Genomic DNA, 25,168 nt, shown 5'->3' with positions numbered 1-25,168 from the left:
AGTCAGAACCCTCTAACTCTATGATGACTGCCTTCAAATCTCCAACACCCTCACACCAGTGTGTACTCCTTTGCACCTCTAATGTGTTACATTTAACCTTGGCATTAAGTCACAGTTGGGCTGTAACTCCATCCTCATGTTGTTTCAAGTGCTTTCAACTGAGAAAAGAAACCCTTATAATATTACCCTACAGACGTCCCAGAGGGGGTCCAAGTCAAGCACAATGTAGTACAATAAGACTCAATCAATGCAGAGAGTTCTGAACAATGTGGGTGAAAGGCATGGGTTACATCATCTGCAAGGAAGACAAGCAATGGTCAGTGCTTGCTGTTCTGGTGGCAGTGTACACCTTGAGGTACACTCTGAACCTTCCTGGGGTCTAGGCATTCTGAGGAAAATGTGACTACCTTCCTCTGATACTAAATTTGATTTAGACCTCATAACATTTGTAAAGTAAATGCAGACTGGGTGACTGGGTATTGCCATTCATCTGTCCTCCTTCTTTATTTTCTAAATCAGAAATGTCAAAGGGAGAGCTTAAAGGAGGAGAATCAATAATATCTATAACTGTTCAGCTTCTTAGAAATGCCAGTGAAGAAACTTTTTTTTTACTTTTCTTTTACTGAAAGGCAAGTGGATTCTCCATTTTCACCTGTAAAATTCTTATGTGCCTAACCACGTAGTACAGCAGTAAAAAGCACAGCTGAAAAAAATGGAAAAGCCTGTATCATCAGCCTTTGTTACATACATATACTGTCAGCATTTCTTTTTCAGTATTTTATGTAATGAAAGAATTTTTTCACTGTCGTTATATAATGTTTGAAATATGGAGACTAGCCAAGGTCACTCCTTGATTGTGGAAGGCACCATCCTATCTGCCAGATGATTTAATAGCTAATGAGATCATATTCCTATGTCTTCAACTGTTGCCGTCATGATTTTGCAAAAATGAAGTATGAAGTCCTTTCTGCATCTGGCATCTCTTTTGATGTGGATCTAACTGCTGAGGGACTGAACTGAACTGAATGTTTCAAGAAAGCCAATTTACTCAGCTGGTCGCAGAGCCTTTGACCTCAGTAGTGGAACTTGGCAAATCAATGAATACTCTTATGTTTAGTGTTCTGTCAAGAATTGTGAAAAAGCTCTGTAAACCATAGATCCTTCTGCAAAATACTAGTTTGTAGTTTAAACATTAGTCTTTCTTCAGAGGCCAATGAGGCTAGTTAATTAAGCCTGAGGGGTTATGAACTGTTGGCAGTTAATAAGTCATAAAATTCCTCCATAAAACAGGATGCTAGATTCCATCACTGAGGCAAGGAGTACAAAGAGCCGGTGTATAAATATCTAATTGTACAAAAGGACTGGGATTTCTCAATGACTGCTCATCTGGAGTCTCCAGGGCACGCTCGCTATGGTTTCCTGATTTTTAGAAGCCAGTTTAAAAAATGAGTGCATTAAAGAGTAATTTGCCTGAAAGTTCAGGAAGTATGGGGTGGTGAAGGGAGGGGGAAAGGAAAAGACAAAAGGAGGGCAAGGGAGAGGGAGAGAAACTGAGAGAGAGAGAGAGAGGAGGGGGGTGTAAAAGAAAGCAGAACTGAGCTCTCTACACTGAGTTGGACATTATTACATTTGTCATCTGTTTTCTTTCTCCTTTAGGATGTTCACCATGGCAACGGTACACAGCAGGCTTTTTATGCTGACCCCAGCATCCTGTATGTTTCCCTCCATCGCTATGATGAAGGCAACTTCTTCCCTGGCAGTGGAGCCCCAAATGAGGTTAGGTTTATTTCTTTAGAGCCCCATTTTTATTTGTATCTTTCAGGTAATTGCTTTGCATGATTACCCCTAATTTTCTTGTCCTTCTCTGGTTCTTTAAATTACACCAGATTACCAAATTGTCCACTGGGAGCAGGGGACCAGTAGAGAACAAGTGCATAACCCAGAGCAGTCCTTGTCAAACAAGGCTAGGCTGATCTGACATGTTGTTTGATGTTTGTTTCTAAAGCACATTTGAGAATTTTTTTCCTTTTCCCTCTCTCTTTTCCTCCTACTTTTTTCCTCTTTTTTCACTCCTCTTTGCATTTTATTCCTATTTTTCAGGTTGGAAGTGGCCCTGGTGAAGGGTATAACATAAATATCGCTTGGACAGGTGGCTTGGACCCCCCTATGGGTGATGTTGAGTATCTCACAGCATTCAGGTTGGTACTTTTGAAAGTTTTGGTTGTAGAGCACAAGCACATGAATAAGAGCTAATGTAATATTGAAAGTAAGGAGAATGACCTATGGTGAAACCATCTTAATTCTGGTATCCCAGGATATGAGAGTTTAGTAAATAATAAAGGGAGGATAATTTAATTGTTGTGATCATCCCCACTGAATCAACAAAATAATTTGTAATTACTAATTGGTCACTGTTTTTTTCATTATTATACCATGCCAGTAAAAATGACTTTGAGCTTTCTCACTTTTCTATCTATAATATTTGAATACAAGTATTTACACCAGGCAGAAGAAAATTGCTGTTCACCTTCATGTTGATTGCAGTTACATGCCAGTAGAGCAAATAGAAAGCAATGTGAAGAAGTATGGCCCAAATCCACTGTTCCTCACTTAAAAGACTCATCATGATGCTCACATATTTGAGCATTAGCTTTTTCTATGAATTGTGGTAAAGTGTTATTTATTTAAAAGTAAATAATTGTGAAATATCACAGTAAGAACGATAGGAAATGTTGCATGCTCTGTTTCTCTTCACTTTCAGTAGCTCATTCTAAATGAAATTTTATTCATTTATAGGTTATGCATCATAATATTTAGTCTTATTTTCATGGGACCAGAGAAAAGAAAACCAGTTTAAAACACAGTTTTTTAGAGTTTCAGTAGTCCTGTCTTATATACACCATTTTCTTTCATTGTAATGCAGTCCAATGGAAGGATTTAGTGAGCACTCACCTTTCAAGACTGGACAAATGCTATGTATTTGAAAGGAGGTTTCATTTAGTAGACAGTGATGTGCAACAAAGGCAATGAGACAACCAATATGTATATCCACTCTCTTTTAAGATATGTAGTTTGAAGTAGTGCATTTATCACAATATCCCACTGTTATTGTGGAAAAGGTTCTAATTGTATTTCCATTTGCCTGTATTTAAAAAAGAGTCTACACAAATAGTAAGTGGCAGGCTCCAAATTTCCTACACTTCAGTATTGCCTCAAGCTCTTTCCAGGATACATCTTATACTTAGATGAGATTTTCATGTAGGTTAAGGAACTGGATGAACACAAATAACTGTTATTAGTGTCTGATATTAATATATTTGGTATTTCCACCCCAACATTCTTGATTTGGATCCAAACTGTTCCATTAACAATATAGGTAATGTGGCCATCTACTGATGCTGAGGATGGTGGTCGCAGCTTATTCAACAGAAGACTCACATAACTTGAACTGTAACCATAATTGGTACCACTTCTATCCTGATGACAAATACATGGGCTTAATAGTACATTTGCTAATACAAACTTCACAGTTCTGTTTTAAGGCACACTAGTAAATAGTTTGGAGCAGCTAATATTGCTGCTGTTACTTCAGAGTTAGAAGGAATTTCAATCTCTGTGCCTAAGCAAAGCAGCACTATTCAGGAAAATAAAATTCATGTAAGCTACTACACGTTGACTAACCATGTGCAGACATACACTTAATTATAATTATTATATTTTTTAAGTCACATAAATTCAAAATAGAGCTTAGGATTTCCCTTTGAAAAATTGCTGATGGTAAAAAATGTAATGCTGCTATTTTAAATGCATCCATTTAACTTTGTAATTAATATGGAAGTTACACCTTGTGTTAAATAGGTAATTGCATTTTTTTTTTAAAAGAAAAATAATATACTTGAACAATTACAATAGATACTACTGTTTTCCCTTTCTCCAAGCAAGTATCAGCAACAGGAAATGTTTCCCTACCTCTCAGCCCCTTTTGGCCTGGTAACAGTCTTTGTGCCCCTCTGTAGGGCTTATTGATATGGATTAGTATGACTGGTATGATGGTTTTGAGTGGGGATCAATGAAGCAAACAGCATGGAACTTTAAAGGGTGCATACAAAAATTTGTGAATTGCACGGAATAGACTAGTAGCTATTTTCTGTGGATCTAGTCTGAACAGTAGGTAAATTTTCAACTCTTAGTAAAGAGACACTTTATCCATGAATCAGAATCTATCCCTGCTTTTATCTAAAGTGTCACACATGATGTAGCCTGAGTTCTCAGTTTAACCAGAACAGGATTGTGAGACAGTAGTCAGGCAAAAGAGATCCACAGTTTATCCTTTAGCCATAGAAAGAAAGGAAGGTACAGTCTTGGAGAAAATGAATAGAAGAGTTGGTAAAATATCCCAACAAGTTAGCTATTGTTCTGGAAATTTGACTTGCAATCAGTTTTTAAGATAATATGTGAGTTTCGTAGAGAGGAAAATGTTGGTTTTTATTAAATTAATTTGTTTTATAGACAGACTTACAGACAATATCTGAACTAAGGGGTGAAGAAAAGGTTGAACACCTTCAATTTTAAGAGAAAAATAAGGGACTTCATACCTACTCTCCAGCAGCCAGAGAGGTTACTCAGTATTTAGTCCCTAATGAGGCAGGAGTGGGTGTTGGTGAAGGTCCTCTCTCCCTTGTAACCAAGGTGTAAGTTTGCAGATGGGTGAAGCCTGTTTGGAGAGAAGCTTCCTGCTTATTGGCAGCCTCCAGAGCCTAATCCTTTGAATTCATAGGAACTCAGAAATTTGCATTAAAATAATCTAAAACTCCCTAGGAGGGGCACATAGCTTTCACTTTCTCACCAGCAGAGCCCTAATTTTATCCCAGAATTGCACCCAGCACGTATTTAAAGTGTCACCAGCCTTGACACTAGGTAACTTGTTACTGCTTGATTGACTGTCAAATTTCACAGCAGAGATCCTTCTGAATGATAATGTCCACAGAAAAAGAGACCAAAGCTTTTTGTCTGTCTCTAGAGTTCAGCTCATAATCAGGTATTATATATGACAACGTGTTTGATATCAGGTATATTGTTTTAGGCCAGAATATATTTGTAGAAGAGTGTAAGTATTTACACACTGCATATATATACATGCAGGTAGTGGAATATTAGTTATTTTCCACCACATAAATCTCTAGATGAATTTATTTTCAGTAAATCCTTTTAGAACTGAATAATATTCAGCATCACTTTTCCTCCAAACTGTTTGAGAAAGTGTTTCTATTTCTTCAGGAAAACCCAACTTTCAGTGTAAAAAAATGAGAAAATTTGAAGGCATAACACAGAGTAATCACTTTGAAGGTATGCTGAGTGAGTGGCTGCACTGGTACTCTAGTGGGGAACAGCAAAAGCAGTGGTGCTGGTTTGTGTCTGCCATTTTGATTTCAGTGGTACATGAAGAGTTTATTGTATTTTTGAACTAACTCTATTGCAAAATCAAATTTAAATGGCTGTAGCCAAGTTTGAAGATGAAGACTGCTCATTCATTAATAGAAGAATATGTTTTAATTTCACTTCCATTTCTACTAAGAAGATGAGTTTGCTCATCTATGAGGAGGTAGTAGAAAATGTAGGAGAGAGAAGTTTTTGCATAATAGAAAGTAAGTACAGTAATCAAATCACTATACCATTTAATTCTGCCAGAAGAGTGTTGTTTGATGTTTGTTTACCATAGTTAAGCAATTGGTATAGCTACATAAATCCTTGAAATAATGACATTTTTCTAAAGGGCAGATGTCTCTTCTCCTAAGATAACAAAAATTCACAGCTCTTTTACATTACTTTCAAGGCCTGGAGGATCCCTCTGGAGAGTTTGTTTCATAATTTACTTCCACCTATTCAGGTTAAATTTGCTTTAATCTCTTTGAAAGCAATAGGAGATGGTGGCTATTTTCTAAGAGGATGATTTTACTCTCGAGTTTATGAGGATGTAATCCGCTCTCTTCTGCCAACAGTTATAGAAAAAAAGTAAGAGCAATGGGTGACTAGTAATGTTCAAATAATTATTTTCATGAGCTCCACGTTATACCAGATGTGCTCAGTAAAACAGGCAGCAGACAGAGGTTCAGGTCTGTTTTGTACATGCACATGTGTCTGTGTGCGTACTTGGGAGTTTACAGAGGGCAGGAGAAATGTGTTTCCATAGAGTAGAATACAGAAGATGCAGGAGGCAGTGGAAACAAATGTGAGAGTTGAGAAGAGTGAGGGAGAAGCAAGAGAGAGAAGGGAACTGAGGTGTGCCTTCCAACCACTTTGCACTGCTTTTATTCAACAAAGGGGTTGTAAATTTAGCTTAACCAGCCAGTATGCTCTGGCTGCCTTGCACTACTCCAGAGTAGCATAAAACATCCACAGCATATCAATGAACGTGGCCATAAAAGCTTTGCATAAAATGAAACCTATATGTGTGTGTGATTCTTGGAATGATGAGAAACAGTGTATGATAATATTCTCTTTTAGCAGTCACGTGTTGGATTTTAAGGTGAGCAAATTCAAAAGAAATAGGTGCCATTAAGGCAGAGTTAAAGATGAATTGTATGCACAAGTTAATTTAAAATATAGCAAAACATTTGTAATTACCTGCAAATATAATTTTAAACAAAGAAAGTTCAAAATTAAAATCATACTCGAAACCACGTGTTAAAATGTAAAAATGAAAGAAAATTAAGGTATGCAGAAAATCTTTGCCCTATCTTGCAGTTCTCAATGTTTGTTCTGAGAGAAAATAAATATGTTTAAAACTGTTTGTATTCTAATCTCTCAAAAATATTAACAAAAATATTCATTGTCATCTTGTGGCCATATAGGGCATAGTTAACATCATTTAAAAGACTGCAGTGATGTATACCAACCCTTCTTTTTTCCTTTGTTTTGTATTTCTGGATCTGGTGACATTTAATTTTGACATTTCAAATTAAAGACTTTGTAAATATAATTGTCTTGTTTTCAAATACATTGTCTTTGTTAACTCTGTTTCAGCATAGATACTGACTAATTTTTCTTTACTATTTAAGCTACACTTTAACACATAAACCCTAAGAAGAACACTATATTGCTATATTTTTCTTACGCTTTTTTCATTTAAGTTTGCACAGCTAGCATATATTTTTATATATTAATTTAATTTTCTTGTAAATTCTACTTTTATAACTTTTTGCTCACTGAGGAATTGGAGATAACAACTTGAAGAAGTTTCATGTATCCTGTTGGTATTGAATTTCATGGTCTTAAGTATGTGTGTCTGAAAAACAAAAATTCTTTATTTAGCTCAAATCACTACTCTTCCACTTTCATTAAATTTCCATTTGTTTATGTGTAGATGATGTAGATGTATGTTCAGTTTGTTTATGTGCAGATGAAACTCACATTCTTGCCTATTCACATTTATTATTTCAAATACCTTTGTATGATCTCTGTCAGGTCCTTTCCTATTTTTCTTCTCTCAAGATACAGTATTTCTGGTCTTTTTCAATTTGTTTTCATTTAGAAATGTATTCAGTTGCCAGATAATTTTAATTGCTCATCTCTGAGGCTTGGCTATTTTCTGGAAATGAGCTAAATACACCACATGAGGGCGAACCATCGATTTATATTATTTTGAATATTATTATGGCTATCTTTGACACCACTGCTCTGCAATATCATAATAACTCTTAACTGAGTAGAAACCTTGGTTTCTGATAAACATAGCAAAAGAATGTAGAAGACAAAAATCAGCATTTTTTCCTAACTATACCTAACTATTTAAAGTGAGTCATAGTACAGTGGTATATTGTGATGTTTAATGAATTCCGCTGAGAATAGCTTTTGAGAATAAAGTTCTTTTAAACAATGATTCTAAATACCCATAACCTAATGCTGTCAATTTTTTATGACTGTAATATCTAGAGGCTGCTACTGAGGCTATATTGTGCTAGACTGCATCTAAAAAATATGGTAAGACAGCTTCTGATTCAAATGTTTGATAATGTTGGATATCTCTTCAGAGAGATGAAAAGACAAAAGTATGGGAGGGGGAAAAAAAACCAAGTGAGCTGCTCAGCCTTATGAGTTAATAAAAGAAGTAGAAGTAGACTGTGCTAACATCTTTAGAACTTTAATCTGTTGTGTTATCAGTGAACTCCATTTGCAATAGCCTTAGACTAGCAAAATGCTAGGTTTATCTTTACTAATGCAAACTAATTATCTCTCAATATATTGCTTTGTAATAACTGGTAAAGATTATTCCAGCTATAGTTGTCTCTCTTGTCTGTTTGTTGACGTTGGTATGTTCAGCATTTCACTATGTAAAGAGGAAGGCAGAATCCCTGAGTCCTGTGTATGACAGGCAGATAATGACTTAGGCAAATATAGGTGGACATTACTGAGAGTGCTAGTTAGCCACAGTCCTTGTGCATTGTCAAGGGCAGTGCTTTTGTTAAGAAAAATTATTGCTGAGCAGAACACAGTCATGGAAGCTCTAGGAAATATAAACAATAGTTTCTGTGTGGATGTAGTTTGCTTTCAGTCACCCACAGCATTCTGCAGAATTATAAGCTACAGTTTCAATCAGTTTTTCTTTTCTGACCTTGCTGACTTTTACCAGGTGTCTTTAAAAGATGCACATTTCAACCATAAATGTCTTTCTTTTCCCTTCTGCCATAGAACATGTCATAGGAGAATTCAAATAAAGGTACACCAAACAGATATAGAGAGATAACTTAAGAGTATCTGAGCAATTTCTTTTGAAGAAGTTTGAAGAAGGCAGAAGTTTACTTTAAATATTATTTTAAAAATCTGCTTAGAGTATAATTTTCATATATAAATATTCGATAGTCCTGATGATTTGTGACTTTAACATATTTTCAGGGTGTGATGGCGAAGGTTTTGTAATAATGGTAAATTTTCATGCTTTTTTTTATTTTCTTGACAAATGTTTTGAGCATTGAGGTGATTAGTATCATGGGGATAGGGACAGAGTCCTTAGAAAATGGAGAAGCAGAGTTAAAAGCATTTGAAACACTGGTATAAACAGCTTTTCAACATTTTGTTATACTTCAAAGTTCACCATAAAACTAAAACTGGCAACAGTGTTTATAACCTGTGACCTCTTGTTCTTCCTACTTCTTTATTTTTATTTGGAAAATCTAACTTCTGACTAAAATACCCTATATTTTCACCTTTCTGTACTAGGATTTTTCAAACTGTATATGATGCTCCTTTCATTCACTGGATCTCAGAAGTGAAACCTTTCATTACAGAAATTAATTAGTGTTGGCTTACTTTTCTACAGATGCAGTTTCTTTTATTGACATGGCAGACTAGGGGGTGGAGGAGAAAGGATAATAAAATATGGCATGTGTCAGGTTTATGTGGTTCAGGTTAAAAACTATTTGATTAAAACCCCAAGTCATACATGGTAGTTTCAAAGTGCTGAAAAATACCTAAACTCTTTTCCAATATAACAATTTTCCAATTTTTGTTAACTCAGAAAGATGAAAGAATAAAGGTGTATGGATAAAGAATTACCGTATTGTCAAGTACGTTGATGGAAAGGTGAGAAATATCACCAAAAACATCCTGGAAGAAATTAAATGCAGCAGGAGTGCATAAGATATTTTTATCCTAAAATTCAAAATATCTGCGACATTTAAATGGAGATGAATTTCAGGTCTGAATTAAAAGTCCCACAGCAACATTGAGTGTTTGTGTAGATGTCCAGCCCCAATTTAAATTTTGTTGCTTTATAATAACTTTTGAGAACTAGACTGTAGCCTGTAAAAAATATCCACATGTTCTTTGCTGGAACAGCTCCAGACTGTAACAGAACCACTAGATTGCACCCTGGTGCTTTATGTATTGTTTAATTGTTTTCCTTTGGTGGATATTTTTATTAAAAGCCCATTATCCAGAATCAGACAGAAGTGTTGTTTCAAGAACAGCAGAAACAGAGGCCTTTCAGCTACACAGTTCTTATTCAAGCTTTCTTTAACCAGCTTAGCTAATGAGACCTCCACTATTATTCTTTTCATTCTTAGAGACGAAAAAGAAATGCAAGTTTTTATTTTGATCCTTTCAAACATAAGCAGGACTGCAAAGAAGTATTGTAAGGTCCTGTGTGTACTCACACACCTGTGTCTCAGTGTTAGTCTGTGTGTTTACCTCCAAGGCACGTCTGTGCTTAAAGGTGTTCTCATGCTTTTGCACAAATAATTCCTTGGAGATATTTTTTATGCTAATGATTTTGTGTACCTGTCCTACACTTCACCCATAAAGTAATTGCATGAAAGGAATGAGTATTTTTCATAGAAAAAAATATTCTAGCAAGTAAAGCTCCAGTAATTCTGAAGAAAAATAGAAAATCAGGCAAGAGTCAGACTTCTGAAATCTTGAATTTTGCTGAATAGAATAGCACATGGCTACAAGATCTTACGAGGGTTCTCGTTACTAGATATTGTTGGAGCCTCAACCAAGTATTAAATTACTTTTTAAAGTCAGCTTTTGATCTTCTGGAGAGATGTTTCAAACTATGAAAACATAAATGTCTCAAAAAAAGATATCTAATGAATAAGTTCAGGGAGGTCTATGACTCATGATTATGTGGTATTACAATACTGCTTGGGCCACCAGAAATCCCATTAAATCAGTCCATCTTCTTGAATAGCAAGTTGTTACCCTGTGAGGGAATCCATCAGACTTCAAACTCTGAGATATTAATTGTTTCTTACAGGCAGTATAAGAAAAATGCTCAGTTGTAGAGTGATGTTCCACTGTGTATATTTTTTTTCAGGCAAACTGGGGTCTTTGTCTTGTGATCACATAAACTAGGGTCAGGATTTAGAAGTAAATTGATCATTTGGGTCATTAGCTTATGCGGGTCTCAGTCGGGCACACCAACATAATTCGTAGTTAAGATACAGAGTTGTTACTTATACAATATAGTAGCTTCTCACAGAAATTACTGTTGAAAGAGTTTGTGAAATCAGAGGTACTTCACCAAGTACATGTGGCAGGATCTTATCTTGGATACTATGACTACGTTTAACCTAATTAAGCAGTCAAATCTTTAAGACTTCAAAACAAGCAGTTTCAAGAGTTGTTATGCCTTGAAACAAAGTAAGCTTTGGAAGTATCTCATTAGCTGATTTAGATGTTTACCTACCACAAGCTTTCTTCTGATGTTTATATCAGCTGTTAAAATAAAGCTACCAAAATTATTAATTTATATTTAAAAAAATGAAAAATGAAACCAAACAAATTACAGCACAGTATAAACCAGGTTGAATAGCTATGCCTGGGATGCATTTCTCCTCTGCCACAGGAGTGTACATGCTCAGAAGATAAATGGTAGAGGGCTGAAAGGAAGGATGCAGCTTATTTGGTGCTTTTTCTCCGTGTCAGTAAATTGAGTGGAGTCTGGGGCTTTGTCCCTCCTGTGCAGGGAGTACATTACTAAAGCAGAGACGACTAAAGACAACAGTTCCAGTAAGCAGCAACTGTCTGTGGTTATGACATCTGATTTTCTTCTATACTGGAACAAAACCAAAACTATTTGAAAGTTTCCAAGAAAACAGCTAAGTTTGTGTTTCAAACACTTTTGTGACATTGTTCATCTCTAACCTCATGGTGAGGACATCACTCTAGGAAGCTAGAAAATCTTAAGTAAAAAACCCTAACTCTTTGGAATGGGACTTGGCTTTAAGTTGCACCAGGGGAGGTTCAGATTAGATATTATGAAAAAAAGATCACTTAATGAGTGCTTTGGCATTGGAATAAATTGCCTGGGGTGTGGTGGAGTCATTGTCTCTGGAAGTGTTCAAGAGGTGTCTGGATATGGCACTTGGTTTAGGGGTGATTATGATAGCGCCGGGTTGATGGTTGAACTACCTGGCCTTTAAGGTCTCTTCTAGATTTGATGTTTCTGTGATACTGTGAAAGATTGAAGACAGTTTCTTTTCCCCCATTCTTACAAATCAGGGACTTGAACCTGACCTTATCACATCTGAAGTTAATGCCTTTGCAATCAGATTATTTGGAATGTTTTGGGTTGGGTTTTATTTTCCACATCCTTAAAAGAAGTCTTCCTCTGAAAAATATCAAAGATATGTACATATACAAAAAGATTATGTTTTAGTAAAAGAGTACATTTCTTGAAAAAGTTACTGGTCTAGTCATTAATTATTAGGCTAATGGAAGAGTGGGGGCTAATTACCACCCTATCCAATCCAACCCTCCTACTTGTCCAGCCAAGATGTTTGCAGATTAAGAATGTGTTGTTAAACCTCAGCAAGTGCTTTGATTCCTGTGCCACGGGGACTTCTCATTTCTCATGCTTCATTAACATCTGCCTCACTTTCTATGTGATGAACTCTATGGAAACATATCTCCTTTGGATCTGAAAATGACAGTTTATTATCTGTTCATTTGCCTCATTTTGTTCTACAAAGAAAAGGTATTTCAAAAAGCTTCCCATCATTTTTAGTGCAATTTTTATTACAAACTGCAAACAAAGGCAACAAAAGAAATGCTGAGTTTGTAATAGCTTCAAGAGTCATTTTCAAATAACCAAGTAAGCAGTAATTTCATTTTCACTTTGTACCATCAGATGTGCCACTGCTAAGTATTAACTGTCCCTGAAAGTAAAAACATGCCATGAATGAGTGTTTTTCAGTTCATTTTGATTTGCTCTGTGTTAAGTTCAATCATCGGTCATTATGTAAAAAATCACTGAGCAAACCAAGAATTTTTTGTGTTGTCTTTTGTGGCCTTGCAAAGCAAATCTAAGAACTTTCCAATATTGGAAATATTTTTCCAATAGTACCAAACAGTATAAATAATGTTCCAAGACTGCAAATGCTCTCCCTCCTACCTTCGCGTTTCTCTCGTGGAGTCATAATTTGACCTTTCATGAGGTTCTTCACATCATCTGTAACTCCCCTTTTCTTCCCACACCTCTGTTGTATGCCTCTGATCGCAAAGTTGCTCCTCATCTATTCTTCTCAAAATCTTTTGCTTGTCACCAGGCCCTCATTCTTTTTATCATTTGATCTACCTGGGACATGAGCTTTTCTCTTCTCTTCTTTATTATCTCTGAGCGTATAGATTGCTTTTGGTTCTATGGTTCAGTTCTAGACCTTCTCCAAAAATAGCATCTCAGCCTTCCTCTGAAACCAATCTTAGCATAAACCCCTCCTAGCCCAAAGCTCATAGTCTGTGTTTTACCCTCATTTTTCTTAGCCTGTGTGTCATCCACTTTTATTTATCCTGATGGTCTTTTTCTTGAAAATTCATCCTTCCCTCACTTCTGTGCTCCGTAGCCCCTGACCTCCACCCAACATTTCAAGTAGCACCTTTAACTTGTTTTTTGGAATTAGTATTTTCCTCCTTGATCTTTCTTCAGTGATTCCATGACATTCTGCTTTTGGTCTTGGTCCCTTCTCCTTCCTCTTTGTGGTTGTCTAGAGGACAGTTCATCCACAACGCTTATTGTTTCTCTGTTCTAGGTATGTCTCCTCTGTACATCAGGATATATCATAGTAACACTATGAAACAATAATTGAGCAAATCTGCATTTAGTTCAATCTCAGCCTTACCAAACTTTTACCCTCAAGCCATTACTACTGCCACTTTCTATAGGCAAAACCATTTTTCTGCCTGTCAGTCAGACAAGTTCTTGTGTTACCTTTGACCTTCTCTGTTGGAAGTCACAACACAGCAATGTCTGAATTTTGCAAATTCTTTCTGTAGCACGTCTTTGAAATACAGAATATGTTACCATTCCAACCAGCTAAAGTGATTTCTGATTTTCAGCTATTTTGTTTATTATTATAGTGTCATTCTTAGAGTGCTCCTATGAATTTCATTTTCTATATCACAATACCAGGTACAGGTTTTCTGCTTTTCTGTGTGATAATGTTTGTACTTGCAGTATATTCTCATAAACAGCTACAAGGCTGCTTCATTAGCTTCCTTGAAATCTTTTATTACACTTCTATTTTGCTATGTTACCTCACATTAAATGGGACATTTTATGTCCCATTATGTAACACATGAAATAGTTAAATTCCTACACTGCTAAGATGGCTTCTGTTTTTCTGGCATGTACCACTTCTGCCCATAGTTCTGCAAGTCCCCATAGTCTGAATGACAGGAAGCTGAACATGAGCCAGCAGCATGCCCAGGTGGCCAAGAAGGCCAATGGTATTTTGGCCTGTATCAGGAATAATGTGACCAACAGGACCAGGGAAGTGATTTTGCCCCTGCACTAACTAGATTGCACCTGTCCAGTTCTGGGCCCCTCAGTTAAGGAAGGATATTGAGGTGCTGGAGCATGTCCAAAGAAGGGCAACGATGCTGGTGAAGGGACTCGAGCTCAAGTCCTATGAGGAGCGGCTGAGGGAGCTGGGGTCATTTAGCCTGGAGAAGAGGAGGCTCAGGGGAGACCTCATCACTTTCTACAACTCCCTGAAAGGAGGCTGTAGCCAGGTGGGGGTCAGTCTCTTCTCTCAAGCAACCAGCAGGAGGACAAGAGAGTGCAGTCTTAAGCTGTGCCAGGAGAGGTTTAGGTTAAATGTGAGGAAGAAATTCTTTACAGAGAGAGTGATCAGATATTGGAATGGTCTGCCCACGGAGGTTGTGGAGTCACCGTCCCTGGAGGTATTTGAGAGTGGACGTGGCACTTAGTGCCACAGTCCAGTTGACAAGGTGGCGTTGGATCATAGGTTGGACTCAATGATCTCAGAGGCCTTTTCCAACCTACTTGGTTCTGTGATTCTGTGATTCTTTGCTAGATTACAAAGACACGAGCTGTCTTTTTATTCGTTCTGTGCAGTGTTTTATGCCATGGGTTTTGGTTCATGGCAGTACGTCCAATGCCCTGTACTAATATAAGTGTTTGTATTATTAAGGGTAATATTAAGATGTAAGGGTTAAGAGGTTAATTTAGGAGATGTAAGTTCCTCTCCACCTCTCATGTTGCATGAGAGGTACACGCCCCCAATACTGGTGACGCTGGCAGCATGTCAGACATGGGGTGATATGAGCTGGTGCACTGGAGGGGACCAAGGCTAGAATCAGACTGGAATCAGGTTCTCTATCTCATGCAAAAGGGAGTGTCTTCCCAGGGTTTGAGAATGGGAAATAGATTAAGGGATTAAGTCCTCTAGCCCAAATGTCTTTTATGCAAATTTTCATGACTAAAATTTATTTGGGACATGGGGGAATGGACCTGTATTCTGGAACTGTTTTTCAGTTTCAGAAGTATGCTACTTGTAGGATTCAGTCCTTCCCAAATATGCTTTCTAAGTGTGATCCACCCTCTCAGAAGGGTCCATCCATCTCAGAAGCACAGATATCACTCAGCGTTATGATCTCATGAAGCCCATGAGCACACATATCTTGTTGACATCTGAGGAAACATGATGATTATCAACTAAATGTAGGGCCTATTATGGACTGTATTGCTTCAAACACAATGAGGTTATTAAGCCTAATTACATAAGAAACAGTATACATGTTTTGCAACCTTGTAGAATGTCACTTGCAGAAGTTAGGCAAGATACAAGAGTTTCCCAAGTTTCTATTATAGTTTTATTTCCAGCAGTATTCTTTGACAAACTAAATAAATTACTGCATGTATTGGACCTCTGAGGCTTGGGGCAAAGAATGGAAAAATTATTTACAAAAGCTTGAAAATATTTAATCACTAGAGGCAGGGGGCAACTGTGTTTTAATTAGCGGTTCCTCAGGCCATTGGCTGGCTGGAGGCTTTCTCAAACAACCACACAAACGCACTGAATAGCTGTTTGCCAGCCTTAGGGTCAGGCCCGAGATGAAACAGATAAGATAATTGGCTCTAATGAAATCCAGAAGGCCTTGGCTTTCTTGTTTGAGCTTGGATTTGAAAAGTGCGTGTGGAAGTGAGGCTTAATTCAAACCAGTCCTGAACTAGGCCCGTTTTTCAGTGACTTTGATATTGTTTGAAGTTCTGAAAGTGTTCGCCACACCACTAGCCTGCTGGGCTGGGCCTCCCCGGTCACCTTAATTACTGAGCTTTATTGCTGACTTTACTACACAGGAAAGGAGCCATTATATGTTCCATCAACATCAGCTCTCCTCAGATTGGAGGAAAGGGCAGGGTGAAAGGCCACTGTAGGAAGGCAAAAACTTCACTTTGAGGTAGTCAGATCATTTACCCGTGTTAAATTTCACTGTGCTATGTGTGTACATTCCTCACAACACAGAAGCCCAATTTCCATTTTTTTTAGCAAGTGATTACTTTTCAAAACATTTTGTTTGTGTCTGATTAGCAGAAGGGGACATTTATTCTTAGAGGTGGAAAGAAAGCAAATTGTAACAAACGCCTAATTAATCATCACAGGGGAAAGAAATGTAGTTAAAAACTGTAATAAAGAGAAATTGTTCTTAATGCTTCTTTGAAGTGGGAATAAGTGAGGAAACTCCTATGGTGTGTTTGCAGACCTGACACCCTACAGAACCGACTCCTTACAAGCAGCATGATATCTTCAGGGTAACTTGTAATGTGCTCTCCAAAACCAGAAAAGCTCCTGTGAAGTACTCTAAGGGCAAGCAACAATTGAGGTATTTTAGCGATGTTGGTTGGGAATTATTCTCTTCAGGACAATTGCTTTCAGAATTTGGTCCTAATCTCTTTAGCTGCTCCAGCTGGTGGTGCTGCTGGAAAAAAAAGAAGCTGAACTTCTATGCATGAATTGGTTTTCAGATCTAGGGACTCTGTAGTAGGAGAGAAATCCATAGTCTGGGGACACCGAGGTTCCCGAGAAGACTGCGCTCGGGAAATACAGGATGGATCCTGCAAATGCTTAGACAAGTATATTTACATATTAACTTATTACTAAGTCAGTTAGGCTACTGGCCTGAGTAAAGTTACACATGTGCATTTATGTTTGTAGGATTGGGACTCCTGAGACTAATGAAAGCATATCATATTGACAGATTTGTGCCAGATCCCATATTACCAACACTAACACTTTATAAAAGAAATATTGATGAATATTAATTTCTAGTGAAGTTCAGTTCAAGATACACAAACATTTTTTTCCATGAGCTCAGGAGGAAAATGAGAAACAAATGAAAAATCAGTTCTGTTGCTGTCTGCTCTGTGAGATTTTATTATGGTTTTTATTTCCTTTGGTGGTGGTGTTTTTGTTTGCTTGTAAATTTTGTGTGTTTTTGTTTGTTTTGTTTTCATGGAGCTAATATTTCTGTTTTTCTTAAATCCTTGAAAATATCTTGGATTCCTTCATAAAAATTAGAGAAAGACACATTCATCAGACTATTCAGCACTTTCTTTAGGGCAACACTTTCTCAGAGAAGGCTTCTGTATTTGAGAAGGTTTCACCTTGTGTTATTTTATAAATAGTATATATGCTTTAATGCACATGTAGGTACATATAGTTGAAGATTTTTTAACACAAAGGACCCTGAAGGGTAATTGTTTTTCTTCTCTTTCATATGGCCTGTCATTTTAACATGTTTTATGTTAGTAGAATGGCAAATTGGTTATATGCTTTAAAGAGAAGCAGCAGGTTTTAATATTTTTATTGACATTTTGTGAAATTTTAACCTGTTAAACTCATAGCCAAAATCACAGGGAGCTGGTTATATCTTGATGCATATTTTATTAGCATTAATGAATCTCTCTCTGAGCTGAGAAAATAACTTTATAAATCATCATAATTCATTACAATTATCAGAAAACAATAATTTCCCTTCTAATACAAAAGCTTGTTTTGTGAGAAAACAGTGCTGTAGGTGTCATAGTGTGAGAGAATGAGAGTTCCTAAAAGCAGTGTTTCCAGATGAGCAGATGTTCTGCTCTTTATTAAGTTTGCTCTCATTTTTAATAACAGAAAAACAAGACACAAAATTCTTTTTTTGATGCCATGCTTCCTAAGAGATAGGTTGGACTATTAATCGTAGCCCATAATTGTAAATCATAATCCTTGCCTGACTGTACTATCAGCTGCATTCACATTCTTAGAGGCTAATGTGATTGAGAGGTGCATATATGATGTTATAATAATATTATAGTAAACTGGAAAAGATTTTTTAACTAGGAGAAGTGCAATTATACAATCTATTTGTTATTTAATGCATACCTTGCAGATATGCCTAAGTTGTTTTTAACAGAAGAAATAGAATTATAAAATTTACTTGTGATTTAATTTGACCTTTGCACATCTGTCTATAAACTTTGTCAAGTTAAGCTTAGGTGGGTGGTGTAAGTCAAGCAGAGGATAGTGACTGAGGAAGCATTTTATGGCAGAAAGAAATTCCCTGGATGCTTGAATCACTTATTTCCGAGATGTGCTTATTAGTAAAAAGAGTTGTGTTTTTTTGGTCGTTGTTTTTTTTTTTTTTTGGAGTGGGGGGTGAGGAACTGATGACACAGTTTCATAATTTTCACATTGCTTACAATTGCTTGTAAATCTGCAATTTAATAAAAGGAAGACTAACAAAAATATTCATAAAGTAACCATTGTCTGATGTGACGGTGTTCTGTTGTGTATTTTCAAAACATATAAAGACCACACAGCACATCACTGGCTGAGCCAAGAGTAAATGTTTGGCTTCATTACTTTCACTAATTCCTGCATCTTTAAAATGACAGATTTAATAAAATGACTGTTAGATGTCATCTTTCTGTGTATCCATCTACTCTCCTGTTAATGTTTTCAGGTAGAAAATACATCTGCTTTCCTTTTAAAATTTAAAGGTAGATTTTGATTCTGCTTTTCATTATTACTCCTTTGTATCATTTTAGAATGTGTAAAGAAGAGGTAAATTGAACCACTTGGGTTCAGTAAGTCACTTTTCGATGCAACGACCACGACATACATTTTGGCAGGACTGCATTCTGTTGTTCATTACCTGTTTTTTTTACACTCTTTGATAACAAGAGGGTAACTGGAAGATAAATGCCATAAAGAACATTTGATTGGATGCTGGCTGCTTTACCTGTTTATATAATTACAGATTGCTTTCAGACAACTCTTACCCTGGTAAAGAATAGAGAACGAGTTAATAAGGACATTGCCTATCTAAGGTTTATACAAGGCACATTGGCTGTGCCTTTTTATTGCTGTACTCAGTAACAACAGTATGAATAATTCACTGCAGAGAACTTTCACAGAGGATGCCATAGGTACATAATTCTTTTGACTAAGGAATTCAACTGGGATACATTTCTCATATCATGGCATATGCTATAGTCTCATAGATTACTTTTGTGTGATGTGAGAGATCAAAGGATTGTATTCCTATTTCCATGACTACAATAAACTTGAAAAGAACAAAAGGGAATAGTGGAGAATATTGCATAAAACCAACGGGAACTTATATGATTTGAAGAAAAGGACAATTAGAGTTAAAATGAGGACAGCATGATTCTTTATTGTTCCTGGTTTTAGTGTGAAGTATTGCACCTGCTTGTTAACAAGGTCAGATTTAGGATTAAGAAAAAACAGGGAGTACTTTTAGTTGCATATTTTCTCCTAATAGCTCTGTTTCCTTAATTTAATTCATATGTACAGTATTCCGAAATAACCACAGTGATTGATAGTGCTGTAATAAAACACAGGAAAATACACACACATCCAAAGTTTCTTTAAAAGACTTCCCATTGTATTCTATTTATTATTGTGCTAAAAATATTTTTTGCAGAAGCAAAATTCAATTCTAACAGTAACATGAAGCATTATTTTCAATTTGCAGTCAATCCTTTCCTTGATATCTTAAAATATGGACTAACAATTCACAAATCTTAAGTTAAAAACCACGTAATTGTTTTGCTTAATGGGAGCTACAGTTCCACTTTTTGTGGACATTAAGTTGTGTAAAGATTGTGGAATCATCAAAGTGCAAAGTCCTGTATTGCCAATGCTGCTTATTAATACTATTATTCCTGGTAAAACCTAGATAATTATGGTTATAAGTTAATAAAATAGTATTGTCTGCTCAGATCAGACTATGGCTTTTGCACTGAAAAAGCATCAAAGTACAAGCCGTTGAGAGGAAACAGAAGGTCCAGGCTGCTGTGTAGAAACAATTTGCGTTAGTACCCTAAAGGAAAATGTGGAATGCAGCCATACGTTTTCAGATCTCAGTTGAAAAATTTGATTATACAGATGTGATTCGCTTCCTTATGTCTTTTCTGCTCTGAACATGAAGAGAGATGACTTTATACTTGGAATAAGAAGCTTGAATTCCTCTGATCTGTACTCAGGACGCCTTTTATGCCCCAGTACCTTAAGACTGGATTAAGAATAGCATTAATGGAAGGCTTCCTGGAAGGGTTTCTCTGCTGGAACTTTTAGCTTGAATGACTCAATAATACTGAAGAAGTTGTGATTTTTGGCTTTCTCATTTCACACTGGGTTGTGGCTAAAATCTAGCATATAAACTGAGAGAAATTCAGATCAAATTCAAAAAGTACAGCCACATCCCTGCAGTGTAGGTGTCTTCATGTCAGCAAGGTGTCTGCTTTCCCATTGTGGAGCTCTGGGTGACACAGCCAGCCCAGCTGAGACAACTGTGCAACTTGCCCTTAAGCAGGGACATGCACTGGTTGTTTGAATAACTTCCTAGACCTCACTGCCTGAATTGACTAGACTTGAATTCAGTTCTCAAAACCATACAGGTCCAATGACAAGAGATGCACTGGAGGAGTTGAGGTTTACTGCTGTGGCTGACAGCTATAGCAGAGGACCTCTCAGAGATTGTGCCTGTTTGGAGAGCCAGGAGGTGGCCAGGACAGATTCCCCTACTTCCCGAAAGCCACTAGTTATCTTCATGTAGGTAACTGAATCCCTTGTCTCTATGGAATAGAAGGAGAGTTTAGACCCTCAGCTCCCATATAAACTCCTGTAGTATATCCTTAGGTGTCTGCATCTGGATTTGGATGCCTTTCCTTGTTAAATGCATCTCTATTTTAGTTAATTTTTATTTACTTATTTCTGGGAAAATTCAATTAATCATGATTTCATCCATATAAGGTAAGGGATAGTGTTTTAGGCCAGTGTTTCAGAGTGTGTCTATACTTATATACCTGCAAAAAAAGTGTAAACAAGTTTAATCCAGCTTTAAGCTACCTATAAAATGTCTGAAGAACTCTCATGAAGCACCCACGATAATTGATTTTGTCTTTGCTGCACAGTGCCAAAACATAAACATAGACCCTGTAAATAGTTTATGTTTGTCTCTAAACTGACCTTTCAGAATCTTTCTGGAAGAAGCTTTACAGAGGCTAATATACTGTGCTGAGATAAATTACCTTTTCTTAGCAGTATGAAATAGCCTGTACAAAACCAAGTCCCTCTGGCAAAAGTTTTTCAGTGTCCACAGTGGCTGCACATTTTTGCATGTAACTGCAGTGTGCATTGTAGTCATATCCCTAGGCAAAATGTCCACTTCAGTTTATTGATGAAGTGGGAGATTTGCCACTTCAGTTGTAACTTTTTGTTATATCCTTGTATTGCAGCTTGCATAGACAGTATTGTTGGCTACACTTAGACCGAAGTACATGAGAACAAGAACCTGGGAAGAGGTTGTATTTTAGTCAAGTTGTACTGTATTCTCCTGAAGGGACTACCTCTCAACAGGGACCCTTTCCAGAAATTTAGAGCTGATAATATTTATGAGAGTTCAGAGCAGTTGAAACATTGGCTAGAGATCTTTTAAATGGCTAAATTTCAACACACTCCCTGAGGAGCTGGGATGGAGAGCATTTTAGACCTGTCAGAGGAAGATCATGCCTTAATTGTACTTCATTGAACTGTAAAAAATGAGACCTCTCCACTAGATTTAAGAGCCTGTGGTATTGTGATCTATGTGAAATCTTCAGGAAACTCACCTGGGATCTTACAGTGTATATGAAATAAGCCTTTGTCACTAACAAAGGTAGAAACAGTCACATAAATGTGATGGTTTCCGTAATTGATCTTTCCTAAAAGTATCTCCAACTTGACAGGTAGCATCTTTTTCAGTGTGATTTATTCTCTAATACAGTGTACTCTAGTGGCTGCCATCCAAAAATGTTGTCTTGAATATCTACTTATGAATAGAACAGCCCCAAATCACTCAGGTTCATGACTCCGGCATTTCACTGAAAGATGAACCCTTCTTTGGCTGTGGCACAGATACTCGCTTTTAGAATAGAGCATCTCTGAAAGAAAGAAGGACTAGTTACATCTTTCAGTAGCAACCCTTACTGTAACAGAGCTCCAGATTAGCATCTCATCTTTAAAAATTGTCGTAGTATTTAAAAAAGAGTATGTCATGGAGTGTGAAATGACATGGAATAACACTGCTACTTGATAAAATTAAAATCAGCCAACTTCTGTCAGAGGGCTTATCTCCAGTCACAATTTCGAAACTTTCACAGTTGTCATAATCACAGGGAAGAGATAGAGACTGTGTCATTAAGGCAACTTGCAAGCTACATCTCTAAACCTCATCTGTAACCTCTGGAACATTGTAGAAGTCTCTGGTGTTTCCAGAAATTTTCTCCATGGCAGGGCACCAATTTGTAGTGATTTTCCTCTTCCACTGACTCTGGAAAGAGCAAGAACATTACTATTTACCCCTCCTTGGGCAAGTGCTTGAAAAATATTCCCTTGGACAGCATGAGGAGAAGGGCAGACTTTGTGGAATTAAAGCTTTGACTGATGCAGATCTCTGCTGGCACAAGAGCAGACATGGTAAAATAAATAGAGCTTTCCTACTTCCGGAGTTTTTAGGTTGTGTAGATTACTGCTTTCCTACTTCAGGGGTGTTTACTTGCAGGAGAGGCCTTTTACTGTATTTGGGACCGATCCCAGGGAAAAAGGACATGTAGCATTGGGGGTTCACTGAAGCTGGTAGTACAATGAAGTGTCCAGCCAGTGTTCCCAAGCCCAAGACACAGAAATGTGCAAGTAATTCTGTATATTGTGCACCAGGGCATCCTTTAAGTGATGGACCTGATGCTGAGGTGATGGTCTTGTGTAAGTATCTTTGGCACTGCATCTTCAGACGGATCACAGGAGACTGCACTGGAAAGATCACAAGGTAAATTGCACAAAAATGAGAAATGAAAAAGGTCTAGGAAGTGAGACCATATGCACACTCCTGGAAGGTCAGTACTTTGCTGAAATGTTTTGAACATTTGTCAAGAGTTTTTCTTTATCAAGAAAGAAAACATATAGCTTCAACCTGGAGATTTCTGACTGAATTCTGACTGAATTAAGGATTATCCCTGATCATCAATGGCTAGATTTTGAGCTGGGAGCTGTGATATCCACAGTGTCACAGAGGTAGCTGTAGGGGATTAAACCTGCCATGTAAAGCCATACATTTGGCTCCAGATCCTAAAAGGTTTTAAATGCATACTCGTCTTTTTTTTTTTTCTAAATTTGAGCGACTCAAATTTTTGTACTCCAACATCACTGTATTGCTTGTATTAATATTAAAATGAACACATTCCTGAGTATTCCTCAACAGATAGAATAACATGCAAAAATAAAGCATTTAGAGTTTCTCTTTAGAGATTAGTAAACTAGATACCATGATTTTATGCTAACCTGTGTGCAGATAGGACACTAGAGAGTTACAGTTTTCTATGGAAAATACAAATGGGTCCTGTAGAAATTAATGCTTCCAGGAATAGCAGCTCCATGCACCTTTGACAACATTCAGAAAAGTAACATGCTTAGGTCAGCGAAGTCATCCAGGCTGTCTTAAGACTACATTAAAAGAAAAGTAGTTAAAGTTTGCAGGTCAAAAAAAGAAGTTACAGTGGTCAACATCTCTCAGAATGGAGCTCTTGGGTCTCATGCATTCTCCACCTCTTTGAGACAACTGGGAAGTAAAGGGGATAATAGAAGGCTGGACTAATAGTAATGAGCAAGCAGATGAGAGAAAACAGAGTAGAAAGAGAATTTAGATGAGACAGACTAGGAGAAAAGATGAGAGAAAACAGATGTAAGCCAAAAAGCCAATGAAGTGAGAGAGACAAGACTATAATGATTTACACAAGACATGGTGGAACTAGTCTGGATAGAACAATGAAAGAAACTTATACACTCAGTCCAACTCCAGAATAAAACAAAACTGTAGCAGGATTTTAAATAGGTTAGGGCAAAACTTTGTGAATCTTTTCGTCCTGGAATTAGAAACAGAGATACTATAATAGGATTTTCTGATAGTATGGGTGACCTTGCATAGATAAGATTGAAATAAACATCAAAACATTTACATGTTTATATGAACCAAAGTTCAAATCCCTAGAGATCTCTTCTTTGCTAATATACATTTCCTTCTAAAGCTGTACAGAGGCTAAAAATGAATCTATTAGAAGTGTAACATGAATGTATAACAAGAATGCATATGAAACTAGTTAAAAAAAAACATATTTTTTTAATTTATGTGCTGGAACACCATTTTTTCTCACATTAGCCTGGTCTAATAATAATCTTCATTCCCTTAATAATAAATAGTTATTTACGTTTATATTGGACGGTGAATTTTAAAAAAATTCTAATTGAGTTTTTTAACATATCGAAGGAAAATATTGGAAGAGTTTGAGAAAACACAAGTCTGAAGAAACTTCATATCAGGATTTTGCTGCATTTAGAAATACAGCTTGTGTACCTATACTTGTTGAAACAACATTTGCATTTTTCAATATTAAATGCTTTTTATATGTACAACATCAGCAGTTTCTTTAAGCATTTCTTGAGCTGTACTCATCAACAATTAGCAATCCTGCTAGAATGAGTTCTATTTAGATAACAAGCTAGAATAGTTCTAATCTGTTGGTTTACTCGCTGCTTTTTTAAATTATTTTTTATTTTTTCGTGACCAGACTACAGTTCTTCTTTGGTGATTCAATGGAATTTAAAGAGAATGGAGTACAACCAGAGGGAGATGAAATTATCAGCCTTAGCAGGATGAGCTTATTTTTACATACTCTTTTATCTTTGATACTTTTCATCTCTATCATAGCTTTTCTTGGTGAAGAAAGCACTGCAACAAGATGGTGGGAAAGCTGGGTTGCAGGTTTTTTTAGCAAGCAAGATTTACCAGTTCTCATTCCACAGTCAGGTCTCTTCAAAGATAACTATTT

General features: G+C 36.8%; 1 protein-coding gene across 1 annotated transcript in view; it reads left to right on the top strand.

The window, feature by feature from the left end:
- HDAC9 (histone deacetylase 9) overlaps positions 1–25,168 on the top strand; it is a 451,751-nt gene that overhangs the window by 354,511 nt on the left and 72,072 nt on the right. The window contains 2 exon segments of the mRNA XM_050308389.1: positions 1,657–1,776; positions 2,101–2,198. Coding sequence (XP_050164346.1) covers positions 1,657–1,776; positions 2,101–2,198 — 218 coding nt within the window.

This window comes from Myiozetetes cayanensis, unplaced genomic scaffold (assembly GCF_022539395.1).
Source record: "Myiozetetes cayanensis isolate MyiCay16 unplaced genomic scaffold, myiCay2020 scf1, whole genome shotgun sequence".
Taxonomy (NCBI): Eukaryota; Metazoa; Chordata; class Aves; order Passeriformes; family Tyrannidae; genus Myiozetetes; species Myiozetetes cayanensis.
The sequence above is the reverse complement of the archived record's forward strand: the minus strand, read 5'-3'. Positions and strand labels throughout refer to the sequence as shown.